Source organism: Cheilinus undulatus, linkage group 16, assembly GCF_018320785.1.
Source record: "Cheilinus undulatus linkage group 16, ASM1832078v1, whole genome shotgun sequence".
NCBI classification, from domain to species: domain Eukaryota; kingdom Metazoa; phylum Chordata; class Actinopteri; order Labriformes; family Labridae; genus Cheilinus; species Cheilinus undulatus.
The window spans coordinates 39,768,696-39,787,570 of NC_054880.1; the positions used below are offsets into that span (position 1 = coordinate 39,768,696).

The following is an 18,875-nucleotide window of genomic DNA, read 5'->3' on the forward strand; positions in this document are numbered from 1 at the left end:
CTGAATGGACAAAATTTGATAAGGTGCCCTTTTCTGGGGCCCTTTGAGTGGACAGAGTCTACAAAGTGTCTTCTTTGGTGGCCTCTAAAAAAGTCAAAATTTGGCAAAATGCCCTCTTTGACACTCTCTTCAAGGACAAAACTGGACAAAACACCCTCTTTGGTGCCCTCTTAAAGAACAAAATTCAACAATGGGCCATCTTTGGTGTCATCCAAGTTCACAAAACTTAACTAAGTGCCTTTTTTGGTGCCCTCTAAAAGGACAAAACCTGACAAAGTGCCTTCTACGGTGCCCTCTAAGGCCAAATTTGACAAAGACCCCTCTATGGTGCCCTGTAAATGGTCAGAATTCAACAAAGTGCCCTCTAAATGGATAAAATTTGACTGTGTCCCCTTTGTTGCCTTGTAAAAGACAAAATATGACAAAATGCTGCCTTTGGTACCCGCTACAAGGATAAAGAACTGGACAAAATGCAGTAGTTGGTGCCCTTTAAGTGGACTTATTCTACAATACCCTCTTTGGTACCCACTAAAAAGACAAAATTTGACAAAGTGCGGAGAAATGGAATAACATGCTGTTCCTCTATATTATGTCAATGTTATAAGATCAGTCTTACAACTTTTTGTGCGCTGGTGCCCTTTGTATTATTTTCAACCCTGCCCCTCGAACCTCCTGAGCACGCCCCTGTCGTCGGGTTATTGACCTTTAATTTCTGATTACAAGTGTATTGGTCCTGTTGGTGACAGTCAGCTGAGAGGAATGTGCATGGTTGGAGAGTTGAAGGCTTCTTCCTTTGCTCTCAGCGGAAAATGAAGGGCCAGACACAAGAGCACTTCAAAAAAGTCCTAATTACCTCCCATCAATCATTAATATCCTCACTGAAGAGCTAAGAGGGTCAGGCAGGGGTTAAGTCTGCATTTGGGTTCATCATTGTGCTCTGTTCTGCATTTATGGGGATATTTTGCCTTGTAATGATTCTTTTTAATGCCTCTTTTCATGACTGATGCTGTGGAAGTGTAATCATAGGTGGAAAGACTCCACTCCACTCAGCATTAGCCTACATAAAAAGGAAGAGTGAAGATCATGAGAACATAAGACCTTGATTCCCATCTGATGCTTAAATATTATTAGTTATATGTAGGGAAAACACAGACAGACTGGCTGTATTATAAGACATGCACTAATAAAACTGACTTCTCCTGCTCGCAAAGGGATCATTTTCCTCCAGATAATGGTGTGTCTGATGGTGAAACATCCATTTCTAAGGCATCTCCATCATTACATGCTGATTTAACAATAAAGTCGTGATAATAGGGGGGTAAGAGTATCATGCAAGCTTGGCGTGTGATTAATCTGAAGGCACTGTGTCTGTGTAAACAAAAATACAGAAGTGAGAACTGAAGGCTTCCAGCTAAATGAAGTCATTGTACTGTAGCTGAGATTTCCCTATAATGAGGTCACATGTGTTATATGTTGTAAAAATGCTGCTTTTGCTTCTTGTGTTTTGCAGGCTTGTGTATGACATGAATGACAAACAGGACAGGCCTTATGTGTGCGGCGCTCCCGGCTGCTCTCAGGTCAGTTGGATACACAATATGCCTGTGAAGCACTATTACAGCTTTAAGGGAAAATGCATCAAATATATTAGGCAATATCAAGCTTATTGGGGATACGTATTGCAGGATGCAAGTAGAATTAGCTCAAATTGGACTAAAAGGTTTTTTCCATAGTTTGTAATTGTGGAAAGCTGCAACAGAACAATATGTTCTTAATGAGGTTAACTGCACAGCCGTGAGGTTTATATGGTGCCAAAAAGAGGGGACACAATGTATTCCCATGCTGATAATAAAAGGTTTAATATTTTATTATTTTATCAGTCTGTTTGGAATACAGTGTCACAATTGTGTGCAATAACAAATTCTACATTAAATAAGAGCAAAATAAGAATAAGAAAAAGACATAAAAGTGCCCAATAAAGTTGTTTATGTAAAAAGAGAAGTATAAAAGCATTACAGTGTCAGTATATTTTCAGGTATTTATCATCTGGAGTGATGTTTAATCTGAAAGACGTCAGCTGATTTAACCGGTCGTCTCATCTCATGTGTCGTGTCGTACAGCCGCACACATCCACTCATGCTTCTCTCTCACTCTGTCGGTGTGCTGCAGCGCTTCCAGTTAGAGGAGCACCTGATCATCCACAGACACAAGCATGAGATGACCCTCAAGTTCCCCTCCATCAAGACAGACGCAACTTTTACAGGTGGGTGAGGACAAAAACAAACATGACACCAATGACGTTATCTGGCGCCAGCTACTCTCTCTTATTCCTTTTTTTGAAAACGATATTGTTTGTGCGTGGTTTTTCTTATTTCCTGATGATATTTACCCTAAATTAGCGGTTTAGAGAGATGTCTACCAACAACCATAACTAAAAGCTTTTGCCTCTTTAACATGCTATAGTGTGTGAGAGTGTGTGCTGATGTCCTGCAGTGTTTTCAGCATGAAAAAGTGATGACTTCATGTTATACTGTATGAAATCAGATAAGCTTGATACAGGCTTCCTTCCCTCAGATAGTCTGCGCTGGGAAACAGAGCAGCTCGTGTTGCAACCTGCACAGTATACTGTATCATATTATACCACATATACTGCCTAACTACTGGTGACATAATGAGTTAAGAACCACTTTGATTTAAAAACACAGGAGAAAATGTAGTGGTCAGCAAAAAACAACTGAAATATGCTGCTTGTTTTTTTTTTTGTTTTTTTTTTGATATTTTGATATTGTGAAAAGTATGCAGCAGCAAAAGTGCAGCAAGGAACAGGATTGCAAACCACAGGTTGTTATTGTGTTCTCTATACCCACCATTTACTTCTATATGCTGTTAATAAACAACTGTGGAGCTGCAGTTTACTGTTATTTTCATTTAAAGGTAAAGTGAGTCATATTTAGTAGCATTAAGTGCAAAAAACTTTGTAAAAATGGATTATAATATTTATGTTTGCATCTGTTTTTAATCATCTGAATGATTATTTTATTTTTTTATAAACTTTGATTAAGGCTCGACTGCAAACATGAAGAGTCCTCCACGGACTCTGATATCTTCATGTTTTTTTTTTTTTTTAAATTCCACTACTCAGATAGAATGAATTGAATTTGTTATTGAGCTCTTGGCGTAAATATGTAATTTATCTTTCTGGTCAGGAGTGTTTCCTGATCTGATGAAAACAGCAAAAGTCGTACCACTTCATAAAACTGGTCACAAACATGTTTTTTTCCCAACTATAGGCCAGTGTCCTTGTTGCCTCAATTTCCAAAAATATTAGATGAATTACTCATTGGACAAATTTCTAGATAGGTGCGAGCACAGATTTTTGTTAAAAAACCTGAAAAAGTGATTTTTGCCTAATATGTCCCCTGTAAAGTTGAAAATATCAAGAACAATAACTCTGTTACTCAAACAAAAGGATACATTAGGTAATAAAGCATTGTACCTTAAATTTTACTCATTGATTATTCCATATCTGACCTACTGTGTTGAAGGTTAGGCTAGTGCTTGTAAAACATTTACTAATAAAAATTTTCATTTAACAAAGAAGAGCCACAAGAATTACCAATGGAAGTCAATAGAAGGATCTATCAAACCCGTTATTTATTCAATTAAAACTCTTGAAATTTCATGAAATAGTTGATCGCATGATTCTGCAAATTATGTTTAAGCTCATAAGAAATTAATGCATACAACAAAAATTTGACTAAAGAGAAAGCCGCTATTACTTAAAAGGAACAGATATCTTTATTTAAAAAACGAGATTTAGAACCAAACTGATGGAACGTTGTGTGTCTGTGAAAGGAATCAGTCTAACTCAAACATTTAGTTTAAAAGGAATATTACAGCTAGTATAAGGAGATGAACAGGGTAATTTTTGTTTTGTGACATGGTGAGATGATCTTGAGTTTGTGATTTGAATTCTAATGTATGAGCTGGTACCAGGATTTCAGCAGCTTGTTTGTTCTTTTTCAGATTCTTTTATAAGAAAGGTTTATGATTTGTTGATCAATGTTTTTGTGAAAACAGGCCACACGTTATAAGATTATTCTTTTTTCTGCTCTTTTTAATTCAAAGTGGAAGATCTTACATTGGATATGAATTGTTTTGTTTTATTGAATGTATAAATATGTAAATCAAAAAGAATTAAAAAATAGAGAGGTCTGTTGCATTGCAGAAAAATCTATTGAGAAAAATACTGAAATACTTCAGTCAGTCATGATGGCATATTCTTTTTGTCCTTGAAGGCCACCGTGACTGTACCAATAGGAGGGTTGAGCAAGTATGTATGCAGTCTAGAATCTGACTTTTACATGTCACTTATACTCCCAATTTTACACTTGTACCTTTAAAATATGAATCTGCAGATTAGCTTTTTAGTTTTTAATAATTATATTGCTTATAGAGAACTACAGGATGGCCAAGGATAATACTTTAGTGAGATGTTTTTTTCCATTTCACTTTATCCCCTTTACTTTTCATTTTACTTAATCCCCCTGAGGTCCATTTTGCAAAGATATGAAGTTAAGGCTACTAAACTAAAGAATGCCAGGAAGAAAAGTAGGAAGAATGAAGCTAAAAATCTTCAGGTTGAAACTACAGAAAGAATATTATCAACTTAAAAAAATAAATTCATCCACTAATTGAATATTAAAACAGACTACCTGTATTTTTGTACAGTTTTTTGTGATCGTTCTTTTGAATACAAGTGCTAAACAATACAAAACAAAACATAGAAAACATTAGAACTAGGTTAAAAAAATCGATTCTCTTATTCAGATCAATCCTTATCTTTTTATTTATGATATCCATTCATATAATCCAGAGATTGCTCCATTTTCTGATCATTTGACTGACATCACTCATGCAGCTTGAAACCTGACCTTCACACTCCTCTAAAAGCCTTCAGACTCAGACTCGAGTTTTAAATCTTTTGCCCAGTCATTTTATTGTGGATATCTGGTGCCCATTATCAGTACAATATGCATATGCAAGCTGCGCTACATGGATATAAAATCAGTTGTACTTGTTTGGGGTAATTTTTCAATGCAAAACAATATTTTTAATAATGTGTTTCGCTGGAATGTTCTTTGTACTATTTCCAGCTTTTATTCCCTGAGAATCTCTTTTATGTTGAAGCAAAATAGGTTTGTAACTAAAATGCCCCTTAATGAATCAATAATGAATTAGACTGAATCGAATTGCGACCTGAATCAGAATCAAATTGATTCAAGCAATGGTGATAAACATCTATTTAAAAGAAACAAACAAGAAAACTGAGCTTTGTTTCTTTTTCAAATGTGTTGGTGAGCAAGGCTTTCAAAAGTATTTGGATACTTCAATATTATTCTGATTCACAGGATTTATAAATGGTTCGCTCACAGTGATCTTCAGGCGTGCCGAAGCTTAAAAACTACAAAATAATGTGATGAATTAAACATTTCTTATATATTTGTGTAGAGTAGAAATTTTGAAGGAGTCTGCTCACAACTTTTGTCAAAAGCAAGCAATGGGGAGAGGCTTTTGAGGGTCTTTAAACAATATTTCATCATAGTCTTTAAAAAGATCCAAGTAGCTATATTGATATCTTTTACAAATCAGCTGTAAGAATAAAGGACAAAAAAAGGAAAGATTGTGAATATGACTGCACCAGAGACAGAAACAAAGTTTAAAAAGAGTGAAGAAATGATCCAGTATTGGGTGTGTAGGACTTCTTTTTTTATTGCCATAGCAGGTATGATAATGTTTGATTTTTATGGATATGGTATAAAAGTTCAAGTTTCTGTGACAACCTTATTGGTGGTTATTTAAAGGTTAAGTGTTTAGGAGCTGCAGTAACACTTTGGGGAGCAGTAACACTCTGTGATCATATTTTGTACCCAGGTTTATGAGACTTTAAATTGAATTTTCCTTTTAAAGGTGACATATTTTACCCTTTTAAGACAAGTTTATATTGTCCTCAGAGGTCCCCAAAACATGCCTGTGAAGTTTATTGCTGAAAAAACGCTCCAGTATTGGATGTTTGCATGTCTAAAAACTAACTAAACTAACTAGCTGTCTGACTCCTCTCCTGTCTGACCACACCCCTCTCAAGAAATGGATGCAGCACTTGTGATATTTCAGACACTTTTTTTCCCGAATTTTAGACTGGGATTTGAACCATCAATCTCCCAGACTGTAGTCAGCAGGATAACCCACTGAGCTATCCGGCATCTCAGCTGGTAGCTTAGAGGATCAGTAGAGGAGGGTGGACCTTTCCACCAAGTGGGGGAGGGCCAACCAAACCTGGTGCTTAGGTGCTTAGGCCCCTGGTGAGGTCACTAGATGTAAAATCTGAGAACAGCTTGTTTCAGCACACATTTCCTGAGAGGTGGAGAAAGAGAGGGGGAGAAGGAATGGATTTTTCTGGTACTTGAGGGGATTGTGGACAGGCCAGGGGCACATATTTGTGTTAGAAAAGCCTAAAAAAGTGATTTTTTTCATAATATGTCCCCTTTAACTCTGACACAGTTACATAAGTCTGGAAAACTTCTGACCAAGTTGAAATATCTTCCTCTTCTTTCAAAGCTTAAGTTTTCCCAGTAAATAAATTTAAGAGGATCACTCTGTCCAAAAAAGCTGCGATCCCAAAGAGAATCAAATTTTCATGGGATTTTGTGTCCCATGATATACTAAATGTCACTGAAGATGCACTCTGTAACTGTAAAAGAAAAATCGAATGAGGGAAAACGCTCTTCAAAAACCACAAAGATACCCCACGGAGAAATGCACGCAACATGGAATTATGAATGCTTTGGCTCTTAACTCCATATTACAGTTCCTATAAAAAGTATTAAAAGCCTAGGATGTTTTACCCTTTAAATGATTATATATACATATATTAAATCAGAGTAAATATAATTTGGAAAAAAACACTTTATTATTAAAGTCAAACAGATTTCTACAAGCTATGCCAATTAAATTAAAAATATATAATGTTAAATAAGTGATTGCATAAATATTCACACCCTTTAAAGTGACTGACCTAATTCAATAGAGGTCCAGTCAGTTGGTGCCAGTAGACTCTGAATGAACGAAATGGGGATCACCTGGGACCAGTGAATGTGTCTCAAGTGATTAAAGTATAAAGACATGTGTGTCTGGAAGGTCCAGTTACTGATTAATCAGTATTCCTGGCTACCATTACACCATGAAGACAAAAGAACACTCCAAGCAACTTAGAGAAAAGGTTATTGTAAAGTATAAGCCAGGGGATGGATACAAAAACATTTCCAAGGCAGTGAACATCCCCTGGAGTTCAGTTAAATCCATCATCAAGAAATGGAATGAATATGGCACTCTTTCGTGCATTGTTTCACAATGCTGAGGAAGACTAAGTCGAAATGCGTCCATTGTACCTTGCTGCCTTGAATAAAACTACTAAAAAGGACAGCGCTGAGCGCTGACACTTCTCTAACACATACGAAAATCTGCCTAGATCAGTCCTCACAAACTGAGTGACCGTGCAAGAAGGAGACTAAGGAGAAAGACCACCAAGACACCTATGACTACTCTGATGGAGTTACAAGCTTCAGCAGCTGAGATGGAAGAGACTCTACATACAACAGCAGATGTACAGGTTCTACATTGGTCAAAGCTTTATGGGAGAGTGGCAAAGAGAAAGTCAATGTTGAAGAAAACTCATTAAATCTGGACTAGAGCTCACCTAAAGGCGTGTGAGAGACTCCGTGGTCAAATGAAAGAAAGTTCTTTGGTCTGATGAGACAAAAACTTTGCTTTTTGGCCAACAGACATGATGCTGTGTTACACATTATCCCCACTGTGAAGGATGTTGGTGGCAGCATCATGCTGTGGGGATATTTCTCAGCAGCTGCCCCTGGAAGGCACGTAAAGATAGAGGGTAAAATGAATGCAGGAAAATATAGAAAAACCCTGGAGGACAATCTTATTCAGTCTGCAAGAGAACTACAGCTTGAGAGAGGATTTATTTTCCAGCAAGACAATGTCCAAGCATACAGTGAAAGCTACACAGAAAGGGTTTAAAGACATAAGGTGAATGGAGTAAACCTTTCCAGATGTGGCAGATGAAGCCTGATTGAGAACTATCCACAAACACTAAATGCTGTGATTGCAGCCACAGTTATTCCTACTATTACATATTTTTATTCATTTGACATTTCTAAAGGGCTTTTTTGTAATTTTTTGGGGGGAAAAACACCCCAGTAAAATTAGATCAAACATAACTGATTTATAAAATCAATAAAAGGGTAAAAACATCCAAAGGAGTTGAACACTTTTTTAGGCACTGTAAATGAAAAATAATATTATTAGCTATTCTTGAACAAGCATTGACGTTTATACATATATTTTTAAAGTTGTCTGTCACAGCTGAGAGTATCTTTTGTAGCATCACTAACCAAGCATTGTTTCCAAAAGAATCATCACGATACAACCTCATGGTCAAAATCATATGACGTGTTGCCATAGAAACAGCTGTCTGTCTACACATAAACACCAGTCTGACACCTAACCTCTGCAGACTCTCCCTCTGCGCCTCTCCCTCTCTCTCTATCTGTGTTTTTTGTCCTGCAGCCTGTCACGCCTCCTGCAGGAAATCTCATGTCAAAACAAAGAGCGCAGCTGACCTTTGACCCCCTGCGTGTTTAGACGGCTCTGAGAGACAGACTGATGTTATCACAGAGGGAGACAGAGAACTGCTGAGAGGAGATTCAGCTCAGGGGACACCTGATTCAGAGAGCAAATAAGCTAAAACAGAAGAGGCTATTGTGGGATTCAGAGCTACTTTTTTTTTAACTTGTCGCTGTTTTTATGTTTGTAATTCTGTGCCATTCTTCCAGATCAAACTCCAACGCCAACAAGATTCCTGCAGAACTGTGAAGAGGTGGGGCTGTTCAAGGAGATAGAGGAAGAGTTTCTTCAAGCGGAAGAAGAGGAGAAGTGCAAACAGGTATCAAACTAAAAAGAGTTGTTTTATAAGGTTGGTGTAAAAGCAGAGAAATCATGAAATTCAGTGCTTACTTGTGTTGCTGTTTGCCTGTGAAGTCTGCCACATTAGTGCTTTGAGTGACACTTGAATGTGAGGGAGATGAAAGCAGCCAGAGCTAATTATACGACTGCAGATATCTGACCTGCTGCAAGGAAAGACACACCGGGCGATCACATTCTCTCCTGTAAATTAAACAGATAGAGCTCAAACACACACACACACTTTAACAAATGCATGTAACACACACACTTCTCAAAGATCACAAAACACACTGACTGAAAGCAGAAACCGTCCGATAACAGCTGATTCTTACTTCCGCTTCCCCCCCACAGACGCTCTCTCACAATGGGCCGTCATCCTGTATGAACCAGCAGCCGCTAAAACCACAGCTTCAGCTCCAGCACCCACAACCCCAACCTCAGCACCCATCTCTGCACCACCCTCAGACCCACCCTCTGCAGCATCCCCAGCCTCATGGCCCCCTAATGGGCCCAAGCTGCAGCCTGGCTGCACAGCAAGCTCTCTCCTGCTCCCAGTCTGGATCAGTGATCACCCAGGCTACTTCTACCCTCACACACTCAGGGTGAGTATGATCATGGCTGCACACTTTCTCATCTCACACACATTCACATCTCCTTTAAAGGCTGCCTTTCTCACTCTTTCTTCTGTTCCTTCTCCCCGTCTCACCCATCCTGTTTTGGATGTATTATAACTTATTCAGCCTGGCATTTCCCTCAGCATAATTTATCACTGCACTAATGAGCTGGGAGTAAAAAATCCGAAGTCAATTTACAGAGAGAACAGAGTCAAAGCAAAAGAGATGGGAAACCACTGCACAACACCCACTCAAACACTTTGACACCACCCACTCTGCCTCTGTTATGTCTGTAAGGAACCAGACCAGAGTCTGCCGATGGCTGTGCAGCCTCCAGGCTCCCTGGTTATCACCCAGTTCAACTCACAGATTAGACCAGTTCCTGTCTTTCATCTGAGCTGCTCCAAGCAGCTGCTCTTTCTCTGTCCGTCACACTGAAGATTTATGTCATCTGATTACATATACTGTGTGTTTATGTAATCAGATGAAATTGAACACCAGTTTCAGCTAGACCTGAAGAGCTGTTCAATAAGAAAAAGGCTTTAGTTTTAACTGCTGAGTAAAAAAATCATCTGCCTTAAACAAAATCTGCTGCCTGGCCCTCCTGCTTTGTGCTGCAAGTAACTCACAAAGAAATTTGGGATCTGTTGCAATCTCAGCCAGGAAGGCTACTTTTAACAGCTTTTCCCCCTCGCTTTGTGAAATTCATCCAGAAAATGAAATGGTAGTTTACTGTTAAGTAAACATACAGAGTGCAGTTTTTACTGAGTAACCTTGCAAAGCAGACAGATTTGCCAGCTTCCTGTCTGTCATCAGGCAAATCCATTTCGCAAAGCTCCAAACTACAATGCTTGCACCAAACCAATCATTTAAGGAAAACGAGGCAGTAGCTATGGGTGGGTTTAGTTGTACTGTGAGCTGATAGCAATGGCTGCCACCAGTGAAGCAATTAGCTTGAAAGTAGCTATGGTAAAGCGGCAGTTTTATCAGATCTGGATCACTTTTCTGTATAAAATAAAGAGCAAAGAACCCCAAATCTTTCCATGACGGAAAGGCTGTTTTTGCTTGTCTCCTAACCTGATTCTGAATGAGTTTGCAATCATTTAGGGTTTAGTTTTACCGTAAACCAGTGAATACAATGGCTGCTTCTGCTGTAGTGTTTAGCTTGGATGTAGCTCTTTTCGCTTTAATTGGCCCGTCATGAAAGTGACAGAACATTTGTCCAATCATCTTCTGAGAATTTTTTGCTAAGTCCTGAACTTACCAAAAGGTTTTTATGGGAGGTTTCCCAAGTGAATGGGAAATATGCAGGGGTGGAAAAAGTACCAGACTATTGTACTCAAGTAAAAATACAGTTACTCTGGTTACTTGAGTAAAAGTAAAAGTACTGGCCTATAAATCTACTCAAGTAAAAGTTAAAAGTAAGTAACTTAAAATTCACTCAAAGTACTGAGCAGATACTTCTAATACCCAAGGTGCTTTCACAGTGAAATATGGCCTGTCCTTAACATGCAATAACAAGAAAATATAGACCTCCAACCAGGTTATTTATTATAAGGTCTGACCTAACCTGAAGTACAACGCAACAGCTGTTTTGGGAAGAAATATGGAATCATTCTCTTGCTATGTGCATGTACTGACCATCATGTATTTTGGAAGACAAACTGGTTGTTTTTATGTTGTTGGCTGAAAGTCTGGACCTCTTTGTTGTGGCTTTTACAAAGTATTTACTTTTTACACAGTACTCATACTTTTTTAATGTCATCAAGTACAATACTTTACTCAAAATGTACTTCAGTACAAGTAAAAGTAGTGATTAAAAAGTACTCAAAAAAGTACAAGTACACAAAAAAGCTACTCAATTACAGCAGTTGAGTAAATGTAATTAGTTACTTTCCACCCCTGGAAATACGTTCATGCAATGAATATCTGAAACAGTCTATCTGGTGTGTTAGGTTATTGAACCGGGTCCTCAATACAAAACATGAAGCAAACAGCAGAGGAGGGCAGAGCTGAGCAGCACATCTCTACCTCACTAGTAGCCCTGGAAAAGTTTACCGGAATTACGCAGCATTTGCAACAGAATTTAATCAGACTATGGTGAAGGGACTGAATTTTCTTGGGGGGTCTGGAAGCGTGCGAGCAAAATCTATACCTATGAAAGTGAAATGCATCAGTCTTATGCAAAAGCTTCATCTATTAAATGTTCTTCTCTTTAAAATAAAAAGCCAGCGATGCACCCATTCCAGTTCGATTTGCCAATTCCAATCTCTTCTTGTTTTTCTGATCGGACCTCCCAAAAACTTTTTCATTATATGAATTTTCTTTCTTCCTTCAGGAGTGAACAGCATTGAGCTTGCGTGCGAGCACACAGTTATGGCCTTATGTAAATGTGCATTTAATTGGGCAAATTAAGACTATGGCAGGAGAGATTAGGCTATGGCGGGCTTCCATAAAGGATGGAATCAGAGTTGAGATACAGCAACAGAACTCTTGTGGCAGTTGCCACCACCACCTTCTCCTCCTCCTCCTGCCATCTCTGCAGCAGTCTTTGCTGTAATGAGTGTCACAATGAGGAAAACACAAACTTTTCTGGGTTTGAAAGCTGTTGGAAATAGTTCAGACAATATTAATAATTAAGATATATATATGACATAGAAGTAGTCATTTTATGAATAATGTAAATATTTCAGTGCCAACATTCTTCAGATTTTCAGGTTGAGCTCTATTTGAGAACAAAAATGTTGGAATCTTTCACCCAGTTGTCTTGAATTTTCCCTGCCAGCCTCAGAGTTAAGTTTTCACAAAAGTAGGGTCAAAGGGGGGGTTGTGATTGCTGCAGGAAACAGCAAGGAAACTGCTGCAGGATGAATGAATCTGCTTCTGGATGTCTTCTGCTTATCTGTTCTTCTCTGGTCTTTGTTTGCTGTCAGTTTGTTGCATTGACAGAAAGGCAAAAGACGTCATCATAACATGACTCTGTTGTTCCTCTCTTGTTGGGCATCTATTGGATTGCCTCCAGAGAGCAAGGCAGGGTTTGAAAAATTTCAGGAGTGCATGTGTGAAGATGGCTCTAGTTACAGTGGAGTTGGCAGTAGAATATAACACTGATGACTGCCTGCCAGAGCAGAGAGATACTGATGTATTTCTACTTTTAATAATGTATGACTATGATGTAGTTGTTTTTCAGTACAACTAAATACTAATATAAAGCACAATGCTGTTTCAGTGTCAGTAAACCTCTCATCAGTTTCATCTGCCATAGACGATTTACATCTGATTGAGTCTGATTTTGGACTGATCATCAAATGTCTTCAGGGTTTGTTTGAGCTAAATCAATAGAATAAAAAGCACAATAATATTTTGGATTACATAAAAATTAATACAGTCATACCAAACCACTTCTAAATTGCAAAACAAGAAACAGCAGGGAGACATAATGAGTGTAATGAGTTTAATAATTCAGGTTAATTAGGTGGTTTATCTCTAACATTGCATGGGGGATTCATTAAAAGTATGAGGTTTTTTTAAGAATTGCCTTGAAAAGTACTCATAAGTTTCTGCCAAGATAGGCCATGAATCATCAAGTATTTGGGGAAAACAGACAAGTTTATGTAAAATTAAGAATTGAGCACACTCATATTGCTGAAGTGGAGTAATCCTTGTTTCATAAGCAGCTGTTTGATTTTGAGATTGGCATTAGAATGAGGCTCTTCAGAGCAAACATGTCCCCCTATGTCTACACTAGACTTCACTCCTAAATTCAAGCTTTGCCTTTCAGGACCCTTGGCTAACTCTAACCCAACAGCCACTTGGGCCTCTTTAAATTTAAGTGTTGTAGAAAGATGGTCTATCCTAAGGGTCCGCTACCAACTCCTTAATGAGAAATCACAGCCCACTTTTTTGAAAAATTTCAACCACTCAGATTTATTCGATAAGGATATTAAAGTTTGAACATTAGAGAGAATAAAATGCATGATTGACTAAAGATAGTGGATGAAAATATTCAAAAGGGCATCTTTACAGAAGCCTTACATACATTTTATCTGAAAAAAAAAAAAAAAACACAAGATACAGACATAAAGATCTCAAGAAAACAATTAAATTCACTCCTTGTCCTGGTTGAACTTAGTAAAATAAAACAGAGATGTTTCTCTGCTTAGGACAGGGATAGTTAACTTTGGTGAGTGAGAGGGCCACATTTATTTTATTCACACTGCCAGAGGGACATTTTTTGTTTTTAATTGAAGTTTACTCACAATTTAATAATTCTTGTTATTTATAATTTAATGTAAGGATCAAATACATAGCTTTCATCACAGTCCATTTTACCATCTATATTTTTTAAATCGTACAAATACTTTATTCAATCAGCCGGACACAGAATTTAAAGTGATTTTGAATGCATGGAACATAATTATTGTTGATAATTGATTTTAAAAATGGTAAGTTAATCACATAAATACTCTGTGATTAATAATGATTATTTAAATCAATTATTTTCATTATTTAATTTAAAATACTTCCATATACTTGTATTTGGATAAGACAGAAAATTACACATGTGGTAAACTAAAGTTTAAAACATTTTTAACATCTCAGCTTAGCTGTAATGGTGTGTAGATTACAATATCTTAATTGTATGATCAATAATATCATAAACTGCAAACTTAACCAGCAGATAGACAAATCAAGTACAAAATCTGCTGCAAAGTGAATGTAGACTGCTTGCCTAAGGGTGGAAATTGATCAGTTTTATTGATATCATTGCCATTATTGATTCTGTTTATTGATCTATTGATCACCCCATCAATTCATTCCTGTAAATTTCCTCTTCAGAGAAGTAGACTTTGTAGGTTTTAATTGTGAAAACTGACTAAATATCTTTACTAATATCTATCTTGGTTGACTATATTTTTCTTTCATATCTACCTTTTTACACAAATGCATTTAATTATGCATGAAAGACTTTTAAAGCAATAACCAAAGCTGATTATATCTCTAATTCTTGTTGAGAACCTAACATACTTGATTCATCAAAAATAATTACAGATTTTTTTATTTATTTATTTTTTTATATCTCCCAGACGTAGGACTTCCATATATCATAGACTTTTTTACACACTCACAACCCAATGAAAACAGATCTATCACCACTTTTGGATCCTGTCCTACCTACAAGTTCACCTGTTTTAGATGCTTGAAATTGCCAGGAAATTTGCAAAAGTTGTTTGTTTTTAGTTCAGAGGATGAAGGACACTGGAGGAAATTTAATGCCAAGCATCAATTTCCACAGACGACTCTAAAGCAGATGTGCATTTCTATGGTTAGAGTCAAATTCTTTACACAGTGATATAAGGAGCTGTGCTGCTTATCTCAGTTTAAGAGAGTTTACACAGACAGAATTATTAGACATATTATTTTACTTTAGGGCTTATTGTAGTTAAAGTCCTTGAAACTGCTTCTGTATTTCCTTTACTGTAACATTGGCTTCTCAGTAATTGTGACTTGGTAGACCAGCTTCAGTTCAGAGTACCTAGTGTGATATTTCCCCTGACCAGAACCAGTAAAAGTGAATGAATGAATGAATGAAAGAACTTCTCCACTAACCTTCTTGTTTGTGCCTTTAAGGGTTTTTTTGTTTTTACCAGTCATAGCTATCACCTCATAAATGAAAATAAGCTGCATTCTGTCATTCAAGCCTTCTTTTGGAGGACAGAGAGTAGACAGACAGGAAATAAAAGAGACTAAGAGCATTGTTTGAAGACAGAACATCATAAATTAATGGTTAATGCCATCAACACAAGCATCAACAGGATTCCTCACAGATTGTGGCACTGCTCTTAGCCCTTTAGAAGCTAAAAGAGGAATTTAAACCATTTATTTTTCCTGGAACCCATTTTACCAATATAAAAGCCATTCTGCTTCCTATAAACAGTCCTAATCCTTGCAACACATATCATAGACGAAAGAGCGTGTGTGTCACGTCTCTGAAGTCACATATATGAATCAGGGTAGTAAATGAGTGGGACGATAATTTCAAACATCTGTGGAGGAGCAGACAGGACCTGACAGGATAGAGCGCTGACTGTCCTTTATGGTGCACTAAATCAGTGCCAGACAGCATGTTAGTCAGTCTAACCAGCTAAGTGTTGCTAAATGAACCACGGATCGAGTGTCTGACTGTTTCTCCTCATGTTTACCACCGGTTTCCATAGCGACCTGTTCTGTGATTGTCTGGCTTGTGGCCCAGTAGAACTGTTGTGGTTACGTTAGGAAATGCTGCTTCAGTTAGTCTGAACTTTGTTGTATGTTAACTAGGCCACATACCCCAGATTCAGTGATGACATCATTGTCGATGACCTCAGCGCAGCCATGGAGGCCCACGCTGTCCGACTGGCGGAGAGCCACAGCGGTTATGTCAGCACATGGCACCCCGGCTCCCAGCATCCCCTGCTGCGATCCCTGAGCTCCTCTCCTCCTCCTCAATCTGTCACTATTTTCCACATTTCTCTCTTCTCTCACTTTTGTCACCTCTTCAAAGTTTCCATTTTCTTCACCTCTCACCTCTGTTTACACCTGTCAGAGCATAAGCACACCATTCTGCTGAGACTTTAGTGCTGGTTTAGTTGCATCCTTTCATTTGTTTGTGATTGATTATTTTGAAAAGTTTGATTTAGCGCTAACACAAACCTTGTAGGCAAAAGTAAACACTCAAATCATGCTTGTTAAATTAAGTTCAATTCAAAGTCTGATTTTTCATCACAGCACAAGTGGAAAATTACAGATGAAGCTTTAGTCGTAGCCTCGGGCATCAGATTTGTTCAGGCAAACCCAAATCCATCACATTTACATTATTATACAATCATATTCTGTTGTTTTTGTTTCTAAGAAATCAACAGGCAGTATACATTTTGGAGCACTTTGAACACAGAGGAAAAAGGTGGAAGAGAATATGAACCCTAACTCCTTAATCAATTCCAAAAAAGTTGGGACAGAAACAGAATACAGTGATCTTCAAATCCTTTTCAACCTACATTCAAGTCAGCACAAACTCAGGATATTTCGTGTTCGGACTGATAAACATGATCTATTTTTGGAAATGTGCTCACATTCTGGATTTAATGTCTGCAACATGTTCCAAAAAATCTGGGACTTAGACAAGAAAAGACTGGAGAAGTCATGAAAAGCTTCAAAATCCACCTGGAACATTACACACGTAAGTAGGTAACAAGCTGGTAACAAGCGACAGCATCATGTTTGGGAATAAAAGGAGCACTCCTGAAAGGTCTTTTTTCATAATCAGCAGTCACAGGAAGTTCTCCACATTGTTAAAGACTGCATGGGCAAACAGTCCAACAGTATGCAGAAAGTTCTTTAACATGGAAATGCAGAGATTTCACCGTCATCAAGACATTCAGACAATCTGGAAAACACTGCGTGTAAGGAACAAGGCAAAAACTGCCATTGACTGCCCATGACCTTTGATCCTTCAGGCAGCACTGCTTTCAAAACAGGCATCATTCTGTGATGGATATCACAAAGTTTGCTCTAGAACCTCTCTCAGTTGACATCGACACAGCTGCATTTACAATGTAAGCTAATGCTCTACAATGCAAAGATAAAACCTGCTGACTTCTCTTTGCCCAAGCTCATCTTAAATGGATTGGCCTAAAGTATAATGTGGTCTCATGAGCCCACATTTTAAATCTTTTTGGGAAATACTGCCCATTGTGGCCTTCTTTCTAAGGAGGAAAAAGACAGTCCACACCGATATCAACACAAAGTTCAAACGCCAGCATCTGTGATGCCACTGGGGTGTAATAGTGCTCGTAGCATGGGCCACTTGCATATCTTTGAAGGCACCATTAATAATAATAATAATAACTTTATTTATATAGCACCTTTAAAAACAAATGTTTACAAAGTGCTTTAACAGACATAGCAAAAGCAAGAACTCAGGGATTTCACAAAAAACAAAGAACGGATTAGCAATAAACTAGACAGAGAAAGTCTTGATAATCAAACAGAAAGACAAAACAAACTGAGATACAGATGTCTTAATTGCATGGTTTAAGGAAAAGGAAGGACATGGATGATGGTGAAGGCAGTTAAAATGCAGAAAGGTATATACAAGTTGAAGCAGCATATGCTTCCATCCATCTTTTTCAGGGATGTTTATTTCAGCAAGTCACAATGCCAACCACATTCTGCATGATTTACAAAAAAACATGGCTTTGCCATAAAGAGTGTGGGTACTAGACTGGTGTGCATACAGATCAGACATGTCCACTTTTAAAATGTAGGAACTGTTGACAAACTTAAGATGTACATCAAGCAAGAATGGGAAAGCTTCCCTTTTAATTTTGACAAATTGGTGCCCTCAGACCCCAGACACTTACACACTAAAAAATCCAATTTGGCCAATGTTGAGTGAACAAATTGAGAAGTATTGGATGCAGTTTTGATAACTTAAGTATTTGATACAACACATTATACTGAGTTTCTTTAATAAAGTAAATTATACCAAGTGAACATAAGGATTTAAGTTGAGCAAGCGTTTTCTGGGGGCTTAATTTAAGTAGTTGGTGCAACTATTTTAGTTAAGCCAACTTAAATCTGTATTTCTGTTGGAAAAACTTTCTGCCAACTCAACTATTTTAACTTTGAGCATGTTATGTTAACTAAATGGGAACATGAAGTATTAAGCTGGGCCCGTCAACTCAACAAAGCTGTGAAACTTGTTACGCAGCCCTTAGGGGTCCACGATCACGTCAGTTGATTTCATCATGTTCTACTTTTGTCACATGATAGCATAAAGCAAAGCCACATTTTGCATTGCAATCACTGTGTGGAGAGCATGATCTTTAAGCTTTCTTTCAGTTTTTGTTTGATGTCAATAGGTCAACTAAACAGGAAATATGATCATTTCAATTTTATATAAAAAATTAACGTTGGCACTGGACTAGCACTGGTATTTTTTAATAATTTGTGTTTTAAATAACGTTTTAAAAATCCATTTCCGTGGGGTGTTGTGTTTTTGGAGGCCCTATATCTAATACAGTAAATCAAACTTAAAAATATATATAATTTTCATTTTATAAAGGTGAGGTAGTGCCATAAAAGATAATACCATTTTACCTAGGTCCCTATTTTGTTTTTACAGTGCAGATTGTTAAACTTGAGTGTGTCCCAACTTTTTTAGAACATGCTCTGGGCATCAAA

General features: G+C 37.6%; 1 protein-coding gene and 1 long non-coding RNA gene across 6 annotated transcripts in view; one reads left to right on the forward strand and one right to left on the reverse strand.

Annotated features, from left to right (window-relative positions):
- LOC121523915 overlaps positions 1-18,875 on the reverse strand; it is a 70,428-nt gene that overhangs the window by 5,793 nt on the left and 45,760 nt on the right. The window lies entirely within an intron of this gene.
- The window catches only part of LOC121523912 (cyclic AMP-responsive element-binding protein 5-like), a 33,080-nt gene that overhangs the window by 2,579 nt on the left and 11,626 nt on the right, over positions 1-18,875 (forward strand). For all 5 annotated transcript variants that reach the window (XM_041808984.1, XM_041808983.1, XM_041808982.1 and 2 more), the window contains exons 2-5: positions 1,511-1,577; positions 2,167-2,260; positions 8,907-9,016; positions 9,388-9,638. In XM_041808984.1, coding sequence (XP_041664918.1) covers positions 1,524-1,577; positions 2,167-2,260; positions 8,907-9,016; positions 9,388-9,638 — 509 coding nt within the window. In that variant the 5' untranslated portion in view covers positions 1,511-1,523. The remainder of the gene's footprint in view (positions 1-1,510; positions 1,578-2,166; positions 2,261-8,906; positions 9,017-9,387; positions 9,639-18,875) is intronic.